This window comes from Trypanosoma cruzi, genomic scaffold (genome assembly GCF_000209065.1).
Source record: "Trypanosoma cruzi strain CL Brener 1047053517117 genomic scaffold, whole genome shotgun sequence".
Taxonomy (NCBI): Eukaryota; Euglenozoa; class Kinetoplastea; order Trypanosomatida; family Trypanosomatidae; genus Trypanosoma; species Trypanosoma cruzi.
The window spans coordinates 328,839-343,499 of record NW_001849565.1 but is presented as its reverse complement, the minus strand read 5'-3'; the positions used below and the strand labels follow the sequence as shown (position 1 = coordinate 343,499).

The window sequence follows — 14,661 nt, the reverse complement described above, 5'->3', positions numbered from 1 at the left end:
TCGCAATTGCCACCAATGAATTCATTGTGTACTACCACCCTGAGCTGCAATACTTCCTGGTATCATCCAGGTCCCTTGTCGACAAATTGATGCGGATGGGCGCCCATCCATTCCTCCCAATGACGGTGCATGTCTGCGACGCACCCTCAGATCCAAAAGGCACGTCCCTCACCACAGCCGGGATCGACTTTGCGCTGGCGGCACGCATCGCTTTCTCAATGGAGCAGGAATACGTCAGGCTGGCAGCAAAGCACCCGCTGGCACAACACATCGCAGACATCACCACAACCAGAAGCACCAGCAGCACTGCAGACCGTGGGGTGACGTGGATCAACTTACGCACGCTGTACGTGAAGGAAGACACTTCATGGCTTGAAAAGAATAGGAAACACTGACAATATCTCAAAGAAAAAGAAAAAATACAAAAAGACAATTTGGGCGTCCGCAGTCAAAGCAACCCACCAATTCAAAAAAAAAAAGTAATGGGTGCACTCAACCACAAAACAATGAAAGAAACAAAAAGCCGAAGCGTGGGACGACCAGCGCACGCACTCTCATTGCTCCCGTAAAGCAAAACACACACACAGGGGGAGAGAGAGAGAGAGAGAGAGAGAGGTCGCCCACTCAATGCAATGGAAACAAAACAGAAACAGTTACGGTGCTCCGCCCATGCAGCCAGGCAGGACGGCAGCGGTGCGTGTCGTGCAAAAGAGAGCACCAACGGGCCTGCATGGGTGTGCATGCATATATACAATGGGCACATTATTTGTGTGCTTCGTGGGGTGAAGTGAGGGCGAGAGTCCATGCAAGGGGACACACACACACAGAGAGTGAGTGAAGGACGAGTGTATGTGCGGGCGGTGCACGGCTCTCTCTCCCTCACTCTCACGCGGCCACCACCGCAGCAGCAGCCGCACACGCAAAAAGAAGAAGAAGCAAAAGAGGGGAGGTGGTGTGGGAGACCGCGGTGCTGCCGTCACTGTCGCCAGGCGTCACCGTATCATTTGCTTTGGCGTCGGCGAGTGCTTTTTCTGTTTGTGTTGCTGCATCACCGGCTGTAGAAGCAAGGTTTGTATAACCAGTTTCGGAGTTCTTGTTTGTTCCTTCGGATTTAAGCACTTGAGCATTGCTATTGTCCGCATCCGCATTTTTCTGGGCATCGGCACTGCTACTTGCGGGGATGGGTGATGCTGTTGTTCCCACTGGACTGTCTTGCTCTGCCAAATCATCCCCTGAAGGCTGTTCCACCGCTTTGGACTCCGTTTCGTTTTCTGACGGCAATTTTTCATTCTTTTCTTCCTTTGAGTTCTGTGCGACGTTTGTTGCTCTACGGCTTCCTTCTCCTGCTGAAAAACTCGGTGCTGTTGATTTTTCTTCTGATGTTGCTGGTGCTGATCGTTCTGGTGATGGTGCTGCCGGTGATTGTGTTAATATTGGCGTTGTTTGTTGTACGGGTGGTTTGCTGGCGGTAGACGACGAACTGGAAGGAATTCCCGTCTCCACAGTATTCTGCACGTTCTCTTTTCCAGTTGTGACCTCCTCTGTGTCTGGACTATCTTCTGTGTCCTGTTCAGTGGAGGACTGCTCTTCTGCTTTTGGTTTTGGCATCGCGGATGCCTGTGATTTGGGCAGTGAGGGTGCTAGAGGCGTCTTTCCTGAATGCACACCTGTTTCTGGGAAATTATTCTTCCGAGGCGATAAAGCACCGTCGGCATTCTGCGAACCACCAGCAGCAGCATTGGGAATGGAAGGCGGAGAGATCACAACAGGAACAGGGACCTCCAAATTCAAATCCTCACTTCCTTCAGAACTTTCACTTGGGCCAACACCATCAACACCAGAAGGACTGCCACCACCACTTTCACTGAGACCAGATGCTGCCGGTATTGTTGCTGCCGCCTCTTTCGATAAACTTTCAGATTTTCCGGCTTGTGGCGTATCTTCTCTTTCTTTACTTCTCTCTTTTTCTTCTTCTTCTTCTTCAAGATCATCATTACCAACCACTTCTTCCTCTTCTTCCTTCCCAACTCTGTCTGTTGTTGTTCCTGTGCCTGTCCCCTCTTGCAGATTGGAATTGTCCCCATTATTTTTGTTCAAAGAATGCCCCGCGCTGTCAGGCCCTCGTTCGCCAGGCTGCGGTAATCCATTTGGAGCTTTCTCACTGACACCAGATACATGCTGTGAACCAACTAATGATTCATCGTTCATTTCGGCACCGCCTCCGCACGCACCGCACCACAGCACGCAGAGGGCACACACCAGCAGCACACGGCCAGTCATCATCGCCATCACTCCTGTCACTTGCGTTTAGCCTTCAGCACAAACTAACTCCCCGTCAACGCAGCGTAAAAGCAAAAAGAGGAGACAAGTCACACAACCACGTCACAGCAAAGTGACAAATGGGAGCACCCCAGAAGCAGTTGGAATCAGTGAAAGGGCAAAAACAAAAAAAAAAATACACACAGCCCCGCAATAATTGATCAGCAAGAAAAAAATACAAAAAACAATTAAAAGCAAAAAACAGTAAAAAAACAGCAATAAAGTAAAAACAAGTAAAAACACTAAAAAAAAGAGCTGCAACGAATGACTCCAGTGTGCATGCACCCACAAATATGCGTCCACGCAAAAAGTTGTCTACTTGTGCGCATGCATATGAGTGTGTCCGGGATTCTTTCAACGTGAAGGATGTAGGGAGCAACGCGGAGCACACAGCAGGGCAGCGGAAGCAAATGAAGCAAAACACAATTATTATTTTCCCTTATTTAGTTACATTGGACCACAGTGGACGCGCACAAGTCCCCGCGGCTGAGTGCTGGCACGCACAGCCCGCACACACCTCTTCAGCCCACAGTGGTGTACGCCAGCGCGGATGCGGCGAGCAGCAGCGGGGCACACACCCACGCAGAGCTGCTGTGGCTGCCGTCAATTTCTCGCAGACGTGACGGTGCGCGGGTGGTCGTCGTAGTTGGCGCCTCTGTAGTCGTAGTACTGGTGGTGGTAGTTGGCGCCTCTGTGGTAGTCGTCGTGGTTGGTGCCTTTGTGGTGGTGGTCGTCGTGGTCGTAGTTGTCGTACTCGTAGTCGTCGTAGTTTTAGTCTTTACCGTAACCTCTTTATCACTTTTTGACCCTCCTGTTTCCTGCGCCGGACTCTTTACCACTGACTGATGGGGATTATCGGAATTATCCGCCTCCGGGACTGTAAGGGTATTTGAACCTGAAGACTTGGTCTCCCGAGTTTGCTCCTGTGGCGGTGGGGGTGAATGACCGGGGGTTGAAACTTGAGCCTTACCACTTGCTGTCCCGCGCACGGACGGGCAGCAGCACAGGGCGAGCACCAACAGGGCGCACAGCAGACGGCACGTCATCATCGTGAGTGTGGTCGTTCAGTGGTGTGGAGCTGATCTGCACAGTGAGGGACATGGAGAGCAACAGGGGAGACAAGAGGTGCGGCAGACACACACAGAGGGCACACCACATGAGGAGAGGGCAGCAGCCAGGCATGCACCGTACGCCGCACACCACGCACGACACACACTCCAATCCACGGCAACAGGCACACACACACACACAGCCCTGCCGCAACACCAACACACAGATGGAAGAGGGAGAAGCAAACAGGAGCGGCACACAAGGCTCCACCGCATTTACACACGGCGAGAGCGGTCCGTCGTGCCGCACCTCTCACGGAGGGTACGCACACACACACGAGAATAGGTGCAGCGCACACAGCAACACAAAAGCAAAGCATCAATAAAAAAAAAGAATGATCCCCGCACACCACGCGGATTGTTGGTCCACGGGAAGCGCAGCCAATATTCATCACAAAAACAATTCAGTTGCCTTCGGCCTTTGTTCATATTCAGCGCACATCACTTCATGCAGGCCTGGGAACCACCGCAGCCGCAGCCGCACACAAAAAAAATAAGCACAGGAAATGGTATAAAGCAAGCAACCGTTTATTTGTGTTTCTATTTTAATTTTGGCAGATGCCTGCATGCGCTTTTTTTTTTTTTCAGAGGGCAAGCCTTCATGCCTGCATCGTGTGTTGGGGATTTCTGCAGGGTGCGCAAGTATTTCTTTCCTCTTGTGAATTTTTCTTGTGTTGGTGCAGCCAAGAATTCTGTTTGTGTTGTTCCTGCTTTTCGCTGGTAAAGTGTTGCAATAGATGCTTTTGTTTTTCCTTTCGTTGCGGTTGCACCTGATTCCTCACCGTTTATTGCGGTGGAAATGAAAATATTTGAGTGGGCTCCCACACACCAGAACGCACCTTCGCTCTTATTTATTGGTGCATGGAAGGGCATGTGTGTTAGGTGGTGTCTCGTCCATATATTTTGTGGGTGTACATTCCCCTGCAGGCTGAGGGCGGGGTGACGCTCTGTCGCGGTGCACTTCCCTCGCATGCCGCCCACTGTGATCCATCATGCATCACCCTCTCACATACTCCGTGGTGCCACACCGTTGATATCATTGCAGCCGCTGTGGTTCCGCGTATTTCACGCACTTGATTGTGCCACAATACATCCGCTCGTGTGGCCGCCGCATCCAAACAGCGGTGCCCAACACCGTGAGCGGCAGTCCACATCCTTGCATGCCCCAACGCAGTGGTGTTGGACTGTCAGCCAGGCGCCAGACAACAAGAGAGTCTTGTGCTGGCAGTAGAACACACGGAGCTGCAGTGAATGACTCGGGCAGAGACGCATCTATTCGTCGCAAAGCAGTGAAAAGGAGTCGGGCAAAATAATGCCGGCTGCATTCACGACACCACATCCACAGTCAAAGCATGCGACGTGATGTGTGCTTCACTGGAGCTGTGAAATGCCTGCAGACGACGTCACTAGTGGAGGCGCACCACCCACGATCAGCGGACAGATAATAATCGGCATGGGAGGCCACAAGAGGCAGCAACGACGCCAGCAGCAGGAGCAGCTCTCTCTCTCTCTCTCTCTTGCCTCCGAGAAGTAAATATTCCACCAGCCACAGCTGACTGTGCAATCGTGACACTCCATGCACGTCGTGGCTGCGTCAACACATCCTGTTCCCTGCAGCGCCTCAAAAGATGCCTCACTCCGTCCACTAAGTGCATCGATGCGGGCCGTGCCTCGGCTGTTCGTGAGGACCACAACGATGTGAGGGTCACCGAGTCGCAGCATGTTTGTTGTGACGCTGTTGCATGGCACCTGCACACACACACACACGCAGCGCCTGTACCCCTCCCTTTTGTGTCCGCCCTCTGCCGGAGTGGCCAAACACCCGGGCAGCAGCAAAATCATTTCACCCTCGACAATCCAAAATCAACACCGACATCCCTCGCGACGCAAAGATCTCGATTGCCAGCACGGGCTTCCTGTCGCTCTGCCATCGACGCTGAAACACGGCACAGTGCACGCACTTATTTTCCCTCGTGTGCAGTCAGCCGTTTGCTTCACACATTCTTCGATGGGCTGACGTCCATAAAAGCACGCCACAAAAGCCACTGTGATCGCACACGCTCTTGCGATGAGCGTCGGTGTGTGCATGGATCCGCTGCTCACACGTGCTGGCAGGCAGCCTGCAGCCGGTGCCCTCGTGCCAGTTCATCGGCACCAGCACGGAAAAGAGAAAATGGCCTATTCCCGATGCACTTATTCCCACCAGCAGCACCAACACGCTGGTCGCCAGCCGTCATTCCTCAGCACATCCAGGAATGCCGAAAAGTGACGTGGAACTGCCAGCCAGAAACGCCACAATTCCCGCACACATGTCGGCTTCACCAAATAAGACACAAACTACAAACAACAACCTCCACATGTCTTCCGAACATCATTCCGACACACCGCGACACGCCAAACAGAAGTATTCGTCACTCCATGCACCTCCTCACACAATCACATAGTCCATGCACCACGCACGGCAGCAGCTCACACGTGGTCAAACAAATGTTCCTCGGATCAGTCTTGCCCACGTGCTGCGGTGGGAAGTAAACAAAAGAGACGGGCTGCCAAACCACAAAAGAGTGCAACGACTGGCCGCAAGTCAAAGAAACGCAGCCATCCAAATGAATTCACTCCTAATGCCCTCAACCTCCCACCTTCCCCCACAAAAGCTGCAAAAGATTGAAAACAAAAATAACGTCCAATAAACTCTTTGCGCAAAACAAAAGAAGCCGCATCGCCTTATGCTGTCATCCGGGGTCGTTGTCGTATTCACGAGAAGGGGCGCTAACCTTTTTTTCAAACGACGCCGCACACCCGCGACGCATCGTGAGGCGGTGCCCGCGCACCTTCACCACGCAGCGCGATGAAAATGAAAGAAACATTCTTGAACCAGACCGCTAAGCAGACAGCGCCACGCCGCCGTCAGCCGCGGCTGGGCGCAGAGGCTGGGCGTCCCGGCACACCATGCGATCCTTTCTGGTCGGGTGCGTCCACAGTGCGTTACACCACGGCGGCAAGGCAACCGCTCCGTGTCCGGCCCCTACTCACCTCCACAGCCTGGAAGTGCGGCACGGCGACAGCTGCACTGCATCGCTCGGCCCACGCGCATCAACGAAGGATGCTTCTGTCCACCTGGAAGCCAATCCAGCACCGCTGCGGAGGATCATTGAGTTCCGCGCATCCGGACAGCACGAACGGCTCACACGTCTCCGTTATATTGAGGACGTGCGTGGCGTAGCCCACATGGAAACCACGCCGCCGCCGACGCATGGGAAGGCAGCGACGAGTATTCTGCTGCCGGGAGATGCCGTCCTCAAGGAACTTCGACGCTTCGGCAGCCACATGAGGATCTTCCCGCGCCACATCCGCGCCCCTCATGCTGAGCAGTGGATTTTCGTCTGGGGCACTGTGAGCTGCGACGGGGTGGGCGTCTTCCAGCCACGGCACGCCCAAGACAGCTAGGACGACGACGCCAGACGATAGGCCCTTGAAGCGGCCTGCGCCTCTCTGGGACTGTATGACGCAGGCCGCTGGACGGACGGCTCGTCGTCTCTCGCTGAGCATGCATATGGATCCGCTGCGCTGCCACTCGACTCCCCGGGCAGCGGAGCTCCCTGTGGGGCCTCACCGCACAGCTGCTGGCAGCCTTGCATGCACCTGCCGAGCGGAGCGTCCTGCCACTGAGCATTGCCAAAGACACTTCCCAGTTCCCCGCCTGGCAGCAGCATCCCAATCGCCCACACGAGTTTCTGTCGCCACAGACTCCCTCTCGGCGATGGAATCACTCCGCCTTGGCCCGCTGGCGGTGCACGACGACGTCACCGAGGAGATTTGAACCGTGCCGCTTTTACTGGCGGATCGAGGTCGCACAGTTGGCTCCGCATTTTCCCCATGGCACCGCGGAATCCCACGCAACGTGACAGCGGACACTGACGCCGTCATGGCACGATCCCTCCCGCAGGACTGCGCCAATGCGTGGCAAGTGCGCTACCTCACCGCAGTCAGGCGACCGTAGTGGAAGGATTTCCAGGAGGAAAAGGAAGCCGCGCACACCGCACGACCGGCGCTTGTCAGTGTGGCGAGGACTCTATTCCCGGCGTCCGCCCGGACATTTTCAACCATGAGACCCATTTTCCCCCCTTTTTTTTTGTATTTAATAAACATTGTCTTCTCTTCCGCGTCTGAATGTGAAGAACAACAAAAACACTACTAAGCAAAGGAGCAAAAACAACAACACGGGAATGCGTCCGGGTGGCTGTGGTAAGAAGGAGTGAAAGCCATTGCTTGAGAAACCGAAAAAGGCGTAATTAATAATAATAATGATAATAACATTAATAGTAAAGAAATTTCATAGGCCATAGAATCACTTCTTCCTTTCAGGCATCTTCTCCGTTTTCCTTCGTAAACCCAATGCGCGTGAGGTATGGGCATCAATTTCCCGCATGGCAATGCGGTATTCGTTCTGCATCCACGGTACAGTGAAGGCCACTGTTGCAAAAAAAGAAAACAAAAGCGCTATCTTGATGGCTATGACAGGCCAATCATCCACTTCGTCCCCCTGTAAACGGGTTGCCTGATAAAAACTCACGAGAAAGGGGAGGAATGAAGCCATACATCCCACCATATAGTGATGTGAAGTGAAGATTACATGGATAAGCAGTGAAGAAATACCCCAGTATTGAACAATGTAGAGAAGCACCATGGGTTCCAGAAATCCATCAGGTGTGGTTAACACCCGCTCCGCCCATGTTGGATCGTTAGCGGCCACCTGCATAAGGTAAAATACCACATTTGCTAAACAAAGTAAAAGCCAAATGGTAAGGAACGCTGAAAAGAGTGGTGCATTAAACCTCGACGCAAACAACAGCGCACGTGAACTGCCAAGGTTGGCGGAATACCGACAGGCCAATCCAGGATTTTGTTTACCCGATTTCATGCGACCAATAAATGGGATAAGCATGAAGACAAAACAAGTAACGAGTGTTATGCCAATGATTGGGATAAGGAGTGGCAGGTTGGACTCAATATTCTGCCAATCCATACAACTCACCACAACTTTTTTTTCTTGTTTCCGTTGCCAGGCGCGCAGCTGTTGTTCCACATCGGTGTAAGTGCGGCTCGTAGCCATAATTTTTTTCTGTCTCTGCTGGCACCACTTCACGATTTATCCCTCGTTTTGCCTTTACTTGCTCTTGGTACTATATTGTAATCCGCTTCCCTCAACGCAAGGAAAAGGGCAATGCCGGAAGGAAAACGCGGAAAGAAAAAGAAGGAAAAACACACAAACATAATAATAAAAAAAAAAAAAAAGCCGGACGTACAAAATCGATTATCCAAGCCAAAAATGAGCACAAAAGGAGCGAGCAAAAAAAGAGAGAGGGAGAGAGAGAGAGCGCATGAAAGATGAATTCACCGCATAATGTCACGAGGGCTCAAACAGATCTGGACATGCTTCTCTGTCTCTCCTCACCACACAGACACACACACCGGGGCAGAGATTCAATACCACCCCCGCTACAGAAGGATCGGTGGTAAACGGAGACCTAGCCATAAATTGCCACTTCCTCCATTTTTGTTTATGTCACTCTCACCAACATTGAATAGACGATCCGTGATCTCGTCTACACACATTATACCATAGGCCGGAGCTCGCACGAATCCTTCCTCCTCATCAGGGGCGTTATTTTCTTTGCTGTCAATTGTGCCTGCCAAATCCTCCACATATCCATAGACGCGGATCTTCCTGTAATCCTCCCACCCTACTCTCATTGCCTCCCGCATCATGGCTTCATTGCCAATAAGCCGAATAATAAATAACGCGGCCACACGTAAGTATTTATGAACATCCTGATGCAACATTGCTAAGACAATTGAGGGGTCCGGTGTGATCTGAAGAAGTCGTGTAACATGACAAATAAATGGTTCAGGTTTCTGTAAGGGTCCAGTTAAACCTCCCACATATTGCGGAGTTATAAGGACCTCTAGTGTTGCTAGCAGCGGCTTGTGAAAGCTGGATGCCATAGCATGGGATTGCATGATGCGGTGCCGGGTAGAGGGATCGAGCGCGGCCACCGCACTGCGCCCTTTTAGATTCCACATCATTCGCTTTTGACTCTCCATTGACCTCTCAAATCCTCACTGCGTGTTCAAAAAAAAAAAAAAAAAAAGATAAAGAGCGAGGAATTAAGAAAAGACACACACACACACACACAAACACACATGTAAAAAAAAAAACAAAAAACAACAACAGACAATCGTAATAGTAGAAATGATGCTGGTAAAAGAAAAAGAGGTCCAAAAGAACCTACAATAGGCTTGAGTCATTCCAAACATCCAACCAAAGCGGTCGCTCAATTCAAAAATCCTATCGAAATGGCTTGACGGCTAACCATATCACAAGCGGCGCCTGCAGAAACGCGGCACTGTACGCTAGTAGCCTCGCGTTGGGAGGAGTCCGTCCTTCTCGTTCATACATGCGCATTACATTCTTAACGACAAATACACCGTTGGCAAACAAGATGTATGTAGCCATGGTACCAATGTAGTAAGCATCGCTTTCAAATTGTAACAGCTCCCTCAAAAATACAATGATGGACACCGTAAGATACTTGTATCCAGTCAAGGCCATCAGTTCCAAAACGTTTATATCCGGCACAATACGAAGAATATAACTTACCATCTTTAACACAAAAACTTCACCTAAAAACCAGAATACCAGCGCTGAAGCAAAACCCAAAAGATCTTCATTTGTCACACGGTGGTGATGCAGTCCATGTACAAATCCAGAAAGGATGATGTATGTGACAGCACCCATAAGGGGCAGATACAGGTCCAATGCGTAAACGTTATTTGTGGGTAGGGCTGTCGAAGTCGTCGGATACGTGCGACCCGTGGCTGATATGGGAGAAAAAGGCGCTGAGTCTCCCCCAAAGCCGGCAGATCCTCCACTTACTTCCTGTTCACAGCCTGGTCCCTGCTCATCCTTCCTAAAGCTCCGGGTAAAAGGGAATAGTAGAATCCCCAGTTTTCTCTTCACATACTGGTTATCAACGCGAAAATAGCGGTAAATGTTGGATATGACAGGCATATGCCGCATAAACTTCTGCTCCCCTCCTTGAAGCATGCTCTGACCATATTGCAGCCCCATCTGAAGCATTATGTCCTGAGGGTTACCACCCCATGGTGCCGGAGAGTTCGTCTGAGGCTGCGGCGAAGCTGAATTGTAAGGCGAAAATGCAGACATGTCTGAAGTGTTGTCCGCTTTTTGTCCACGTTTCTTTCTTTCTTTCTCTCTCACTCTCACACACTTTTTTTTTTTTTTTTTTCTAAACCAGTTCTATCTGTATTTGTATGATCGCGTGCGCGGTAACAGACGGAGGCTACGTTCCCAAAGAATCAGCCAAAAAAAAAAAAAAAAAAAAAAAAGAAATTCCAAAGAGGGAACCATCCCTTTGATGAAGCACCCCCTCCCGTACAATTATATTCAAAAAACTCATAAAGAGAACAAACAACCTGAGGGAGTGCCCCAAATCCACACAATACACAAACTTTCTTCTGTTCCACCTACCCACCCACCCACCCGGCGTTCCTCTGTTTGTGTGACCGTTCATTCATTAATTACCCTTTACACGTAGGTGGGGAATATGATTATTTACGCTTGTTCATAGTGCATAGATATTTATATCGTTCAAAACACTCCTTAGCATTTTTGCCGTCCACCATCGCCGCAATCTTCTGAAACTTATCCCTTTCCTTGTATTCCTTCAATTCCCGCAATCCCTGCTCCAGCATTTTTTGCTGCTTCACCGTCCAATCCTCCGTGGATGGAACCGGGGGAAATGCCACTGCCGCTCCACCTGCAGACGGTGGAAATTTGGATGTATTTGAAAGAGGGGGTTGCTTTTGCACTGGAGTACGCGTGTTCTGGCCGCTGTTATTTGAATGATTTAGTGCGGCTGTAATTTCATTCAACTTCCTCATTGCCTCCTCCTCCGTGAATTTACCACGCAACATTTCGGCAATCTTTCTCCAACGGTCTACCGCTCCCGGTGGGTACTTTGCGGTTGCCTTCTGCAGGCGAACCAAATCCTCCTCGTCCCAGTTTGCCGTCGGTTTGGGGGTAATCTTCTTTGCCACCTCAACGACATCGGTGGAAGACGGTGGATGCTTCTTGATGGGCTCGCCGTACCGCGTCACCCCAATGCGCCGCTCGTTTTCCTCAACAAGGGCATTGAAACGGAGAACCGCCTCCACGGTTAAACCCTCCTCCTCGTCATCATCACCGATCCTATTACCAACACCCTCGCTTCCTCGCGTCGTATCGACAGGACGACGCTCCGTACTACAACTCATCACATCCGAGAGGATAGCGGCGGCCTGCGCGGGTGTGCTAACCTTTGAGAAAATCCACACGACATTTGGACGGCGCACAATGTGCGGCAGTAATTTGTTCGTCGTTGTTTCATCAAGGAGGCCATGCTGCTCCAGAAATGCCAGCAGGTCTCTTTGTGCCTGACGGATTTCATTTTTAATTTCCAATTGTTTTCTTTGCGCTTCCTCCCGCTGGAGGCGCTCACGCTCCGCCTCTTCCGCACGCCGACGTTCTTCTTCCTCACGTAGTTGACGGCGTTTCAATTCCCTCTCTTCCTTCTCACGCTGCCGCCGGGCTTCGTCTTCCTCCCGCTTACGGCGTAGTCGGGGGTCATTTTTTCGGGCCCGCTCCACAAGCGTCCGCAGGCGTTGCTGCTCCTCCTTGCGGAGGTGATTCAGCTGGCGCTCATTCCCACGTGCGTAGTAACGCTTCTCCTCGCGGCACATGCTATCGTCTATTTCATCAAGCTCCACCAAATGAGAGAAGTCACGCCAGGACTGAAAATGCGCCCAGCGATCATAAAATCTGTACACCGCCTTTAGGCTTGTGTTGTCGTCACCAATGGACGGTAGGTCCCGCTCGCTGCTCCACTTCTTATTGCGCTCAAATACAGGTCCAAAGGTGGCATAAAAATCCGCGTTTGCCGGCAACGTCTCATTGGGAATCGAGTCATCAAAGGGCCGAGAGGAGTCGTACGCCAAACGGGTTTCGGAGTCCCCAAGAATATCAAAGGCGCGCTGCACCTTCTTGAAGGCCTCATCCGAATGGTCCTTCTGTTTGTCCGGATGTGTTTCCAGACAGCGACGACGATAGGCCGTGCGAATCTGCTCCTCCGTCGATCCATCATTCTGACTCAGCTGAAGCACTTCATACCAGTCAACGCCCAAATCCTCGTCCGTCAATTTAACAAACTTTTTCCGACGAAATGTCTGCTGCCGTCGTCCCTCCCCGTTCTCACCGGTGCCGCCGTCATCACTCTCGTCTACATCGGAACCACTCATCGCATGGGGGTCTCCGTGACGCCGTGAGTGCTGCAGCTGTTCCTCCACCCACACCTGCGCGCTCCTTCTCGCCTGCTGCTGCAAGGCTAACCCACGCGGAAGCACACGCACTCTGGTTGCAAGGCCAAAGAAAAGTTTGGGGTCCACACGAAAAGAGATTTCCTCGGCCCCATCCTCCAGTCGTGGAATTTCAGGCACCGAAAAAGCCAGCATTTTTTTTTTTTTCCCTACAGAAATAGGAGCAAATATATATATGTATATATAAGTGTCTGCACCCCTTTTCTCCCCACTGAATGGTCCCTAACAAGATAGAGGAAGGGATGGAACACGTCACATGACAACAACAGCAAGAAGAAAACACGCCCAATAAAACTAATAAAGAGAAAAAAAAAAATGACCCCCCAATACATACATTAAAAAAGAAAGAAAAAAAATTTTTTTTTCTATGGACATGTTGACGCATTGCCACGCGATTGCAGAGTCAAGGGCATAGGTGTAAGTTAAGCGGCGCCGTATCGCACCTTCTTTTCCTTCTACTTCCTGTTTTCCACAAAAACACACAACACACATGCACACACAAGGAGAGAGAAAAAGGGGGAAGAAAAAAAAAAAAAAGGGAGAGAAAGAAAGAAATGGACGCACCCCGACCCTTTATTCATCACTCCCTCGCTTTTCCTTTCTTTCTTTCTTTTTTTTTTTTTTCCTCAAAAAAAAAAAGTCCGCCAGACTAAATATTAAATGGGAACAGCAGCACAAGTAGCAGTGGCGGCGCTTACCAAAAGAAGAAAGAAGCATTATATATATATATTGATGGATGGACTCAAACCCGACTCCGCATCTCCTCTCTCTCTCTCTCTCCCTTATCACATGCCTGCTCGTTCATAATCTCACAATTTCCCCGGTTCTCATTCATTCTTCTTTCTTTTTTTTTTTTTTTTTTAGTTTAAACGGATATAATTATATTTTTTTCCTCCGTTTGATGATGTTCCCCCCCCCCCCCCCCCCTCCTTTTTTCTCTCTTCCATGTCGACTCCATGTCACTTCTGTGCTCTTTCCGTCTTTACACACACACACAGAGAGAGAGAAAGAGAGAGAAGGGGAGGGGAGGGGAAAGAACGATACACGTCGTTTGAATGAGATATCATCAATGAGATGGATTACAGCGTCACATGCTCATTGCCAACAACAACAACAACAACAAAAACAACAATGGCTACAGCAAACAAAGACTGTTTAAGCAAAGTGGACCAGTATAACAAGAAGTGTCCGCCAAATATACAAGCAACAATAACAACAAAAGAAGACAAATAAATAAATAAATAAATAAATAAAAGATTGGAAATAATAATCTGGAAAAATTTAAATGCAAATTAGAGACATTCCGACCACCGTGAGAAATAACAACGGACACGAAAGCATCCATTAACTCCAAAACAGTTGGATACTATTTACGCTATGTATTTATGCCTCTCTCTCTCTCTCTGTATGTGTGTGTGTGTGTGTGTGTTCATTTTTGTCCCACAAAAGAAGGAATTGTCATATTAAAATTGTAGATGATGTGAGCACATGTGAACCACGCCAAAAAAACCGAGTAAACAAAGATACATGCATATATATATATATATAGATAGCTAGATATATATGTATACATGTATATTATACACTAAACAAAAACAACAAAAATATAACCAATCAACGGAAATCAATCAAACAAACAAACAAACAAACAAACAAAGATTGTCTGCCAACAGCAACATCAGAGGGTGCGGTGTGTGTGTGTGTGTGTGTTGGAGGGGTGGTGGTGGTGGTAGGATGGAGAAGGAAACAAAAACAATAAAATAAAGCAAAAAGGCATTTCCAACCCCGGGGGCATGCC

General features: G+C 50.0%; 7 protein-coding genes across 7 annotated transcripts, besides 35 other annotated features; all 7 read right to left on the bottom strand.

The window, feature by feature from the left end:
- Positions 1–1,902: part of a sequence feature (areas not merged during assembly with more than two copies in the genome that could not be assigned to a particular haplotype) that runs on past the window's edge.
- Positions 586–615: a microsatellite.
- Tc00.1047053508999.70 (mucin-associated surface protein (MASP), putative) lies at positions 886–2,289 on the bottom strand (the record flags this gene model as incomplete). The annotated part of the gene is made up of 1 exon (XM_815000.1): positions 886–2,289. One exon carries the CDS (start codon positions 2,287–2,289, stop codon positions 886–888), a length of 1,404 nt encoding a protein of 467 aa, XP_820093.1.
- Positions 1,903–1,942: a sequence feature (heterozygous, Esmeraldo-like haplotype).
- Positions 1,940–1,983: a microsatellite.
- Positions 1,943–2,739: a sequence feature (areas merged during assembly that could not be assigned to a particular haplotype. This can correspond to areas where the two haplotypes were merged or to regions with more than two copies in the genome that were merged during assembly.).
- Positions 2,439–2,573: a sequence feature (T-rich).
- Positions 2,740–3,068: a sequence feature (heterozygous, Esmeraldo-like haplotype).
- On the bottom strand, positions 2,841–3,368 carry Tc00.1047053508999.60 (mucin TcMUCII, putative; the record flags this gene model as incomplete). Its single annotated transcript, XM_814999.1, has 1 exon — positions 2,841–3,368. The coding sequence occupies one exon, from the start codon at positions 3,366–3,368 to the stop codon at positions 2,841–2,843; it is 528 nt and encodes a 175-aa protein (XP_820092.1).
- Positions 2,953–3,104: a microsatellite.
- Positions 3,069–3,593: a sequence feature (areas merged during assembly that could not be assigned to a particular haplotype. This can correspond to areas where the two haplotypes were merged or to regions with more than two copies in the genome that were merged during assembly.).
- Positions 3,594–3,745: a sequence feature (heterozygous, Esmeraldo-like haplotype).
- Positions 3,746–5,409: a sequence feature (areas not merged during assembly with more than two copies in the genome that could not be assigned to a particular haplotype).
- Positions 4,927–4,946: a microsatellite.
- Positions 5,410–5,446: a sequence feature (heterozygous, non-Esmeraldo-like haplotype).
- Positions 5,447–6,800: a sequence feature (areas merged during assembly that could not be assigned to a particular haplotype. This can correspond to areas where the two haplotypes were merged or to regions with more than two copies in the genome that were merged during assembly.).
- Positions 6,522–6,977, bottom strand: Tc00.1047053508999.49 (uncharacterized protein; the record flags this gene model as incomplete). Its single annotated transcript, XM_815010.1, has 1 exon — positions 6,522–6,977. The coding sequence occupies one exon, from the start codon at positions 6,975–6,977 to the stop codon at positions 6,522–6,524; it is 456 nt and encodes a 151-aa protein (XP_820103.1).
- Positions 6,801–8,000: a sequence feature (heterozygous, Esmeraldo-like haplotype).
- Positions 7,722–7,754: a microsatellite.
- On the bottom strand, positions 7,777–8,541 carry Tc00.1047053508999.40 (hypothetical protein, conserved; the record flags this gene model as incomplete). The annotated part of the gene is made up of 1 exon (XM_814998.1): positions 7,777–8,541. One exon carries the CDS (start codon positions 8,539–8,541, stop codon positions 7,777–7,779), a length of 765 nt encoding a protein of 254 aa, XP_820091.1.
- Positions 8,001–8,160: a sequence feature (areas merged during assembly that could not be assigned to a particular haplotype. This can correspond to areas where the two haplotypes were merged or to regions with more than two copies in the genome that were merged during assembly.).
- Positions 8,161–8,508: a sequence feature (haploid, non-Esmeraldo-like haplotype).
- Positions 8,509–14,661: a sequence feature (heterozygous, Esmeraldo-like haplotype).
- Positions 8,673–8,723: a sequence feature (T-rich).
- On the bottom strand, positions 8,928–9,533 carry Tc00.1047053508999.30 (hypothetical protein, conserved; the record flags this gene model as incomplete). Its single annotated transcript, XM_814997.1, has 1 exon — positions 8,928–9,533. One exon carries the CDS (start codon positions 9,531–9,533, stop codon positions 8,928–8,930), a length of 606 nt encoding a protein of 201 aa, XP_820090.1.
- Positions 9,562–9,606: a sequence feature (T-rich).
- Positions 9,607–9,633: a microsatellite.
- Positions 9,634–9,660: a sequence feature (T-rich).
- Tc00.1047053508999.20 (hypothetical protein, conserved) lies at positions 9,778–10,656 on the bottom strand (the record flags this gene model as incomplete). The annotated part of the gene is made up of 1 exon (XM_814996.1): positions 9,778–10,656. One exon carries the CDS (start codon positions 10,654–10,656, stop codon positions 9,778–9,780), a length of 879 nt encoding a protein of 292 aa, XP_820089.1.
- Positions 10,687–10,740: a sequence feature (GA-rich).
- Positions 10,815–10,842: a microsatellite.
- On the bottom strand, positions 11,061–12,998 carry Tc00.1047053508999.10 (DnaJ chaperone protein, putative; the record flags this gene model as incomplete). Its single annotated transcript, XM_814995.1, has 1 exon — positions 11,061–12,998. The coding sequence occupies one exon, from the start codon at positions 12,996–12,998 to the stop codon at positions 11,061–11,063; it is 1,938 nt and encodes a 645-aa protein (XP_820088.1).
- Positions 13,364–13,418: a sequence feature (CT-rich).
- Positions 13,458–13,490: a sequence feature (GA-rich).
- Positions 13,698–13,725: a microsatellite.
- Positions 13,860–13,900: a repeat region.
- Positions 13,966–13,995: a microsatellite.
- Positions 14,091–14,117: a microsatellite.
- Positions 14,268–14,292: a microsatellite.
- Positions 14,387–14,442: a microsatellite.
- Positions 14,489–14,520: a microsatellite.
- Positions 14,554–14,573: a microsatellite.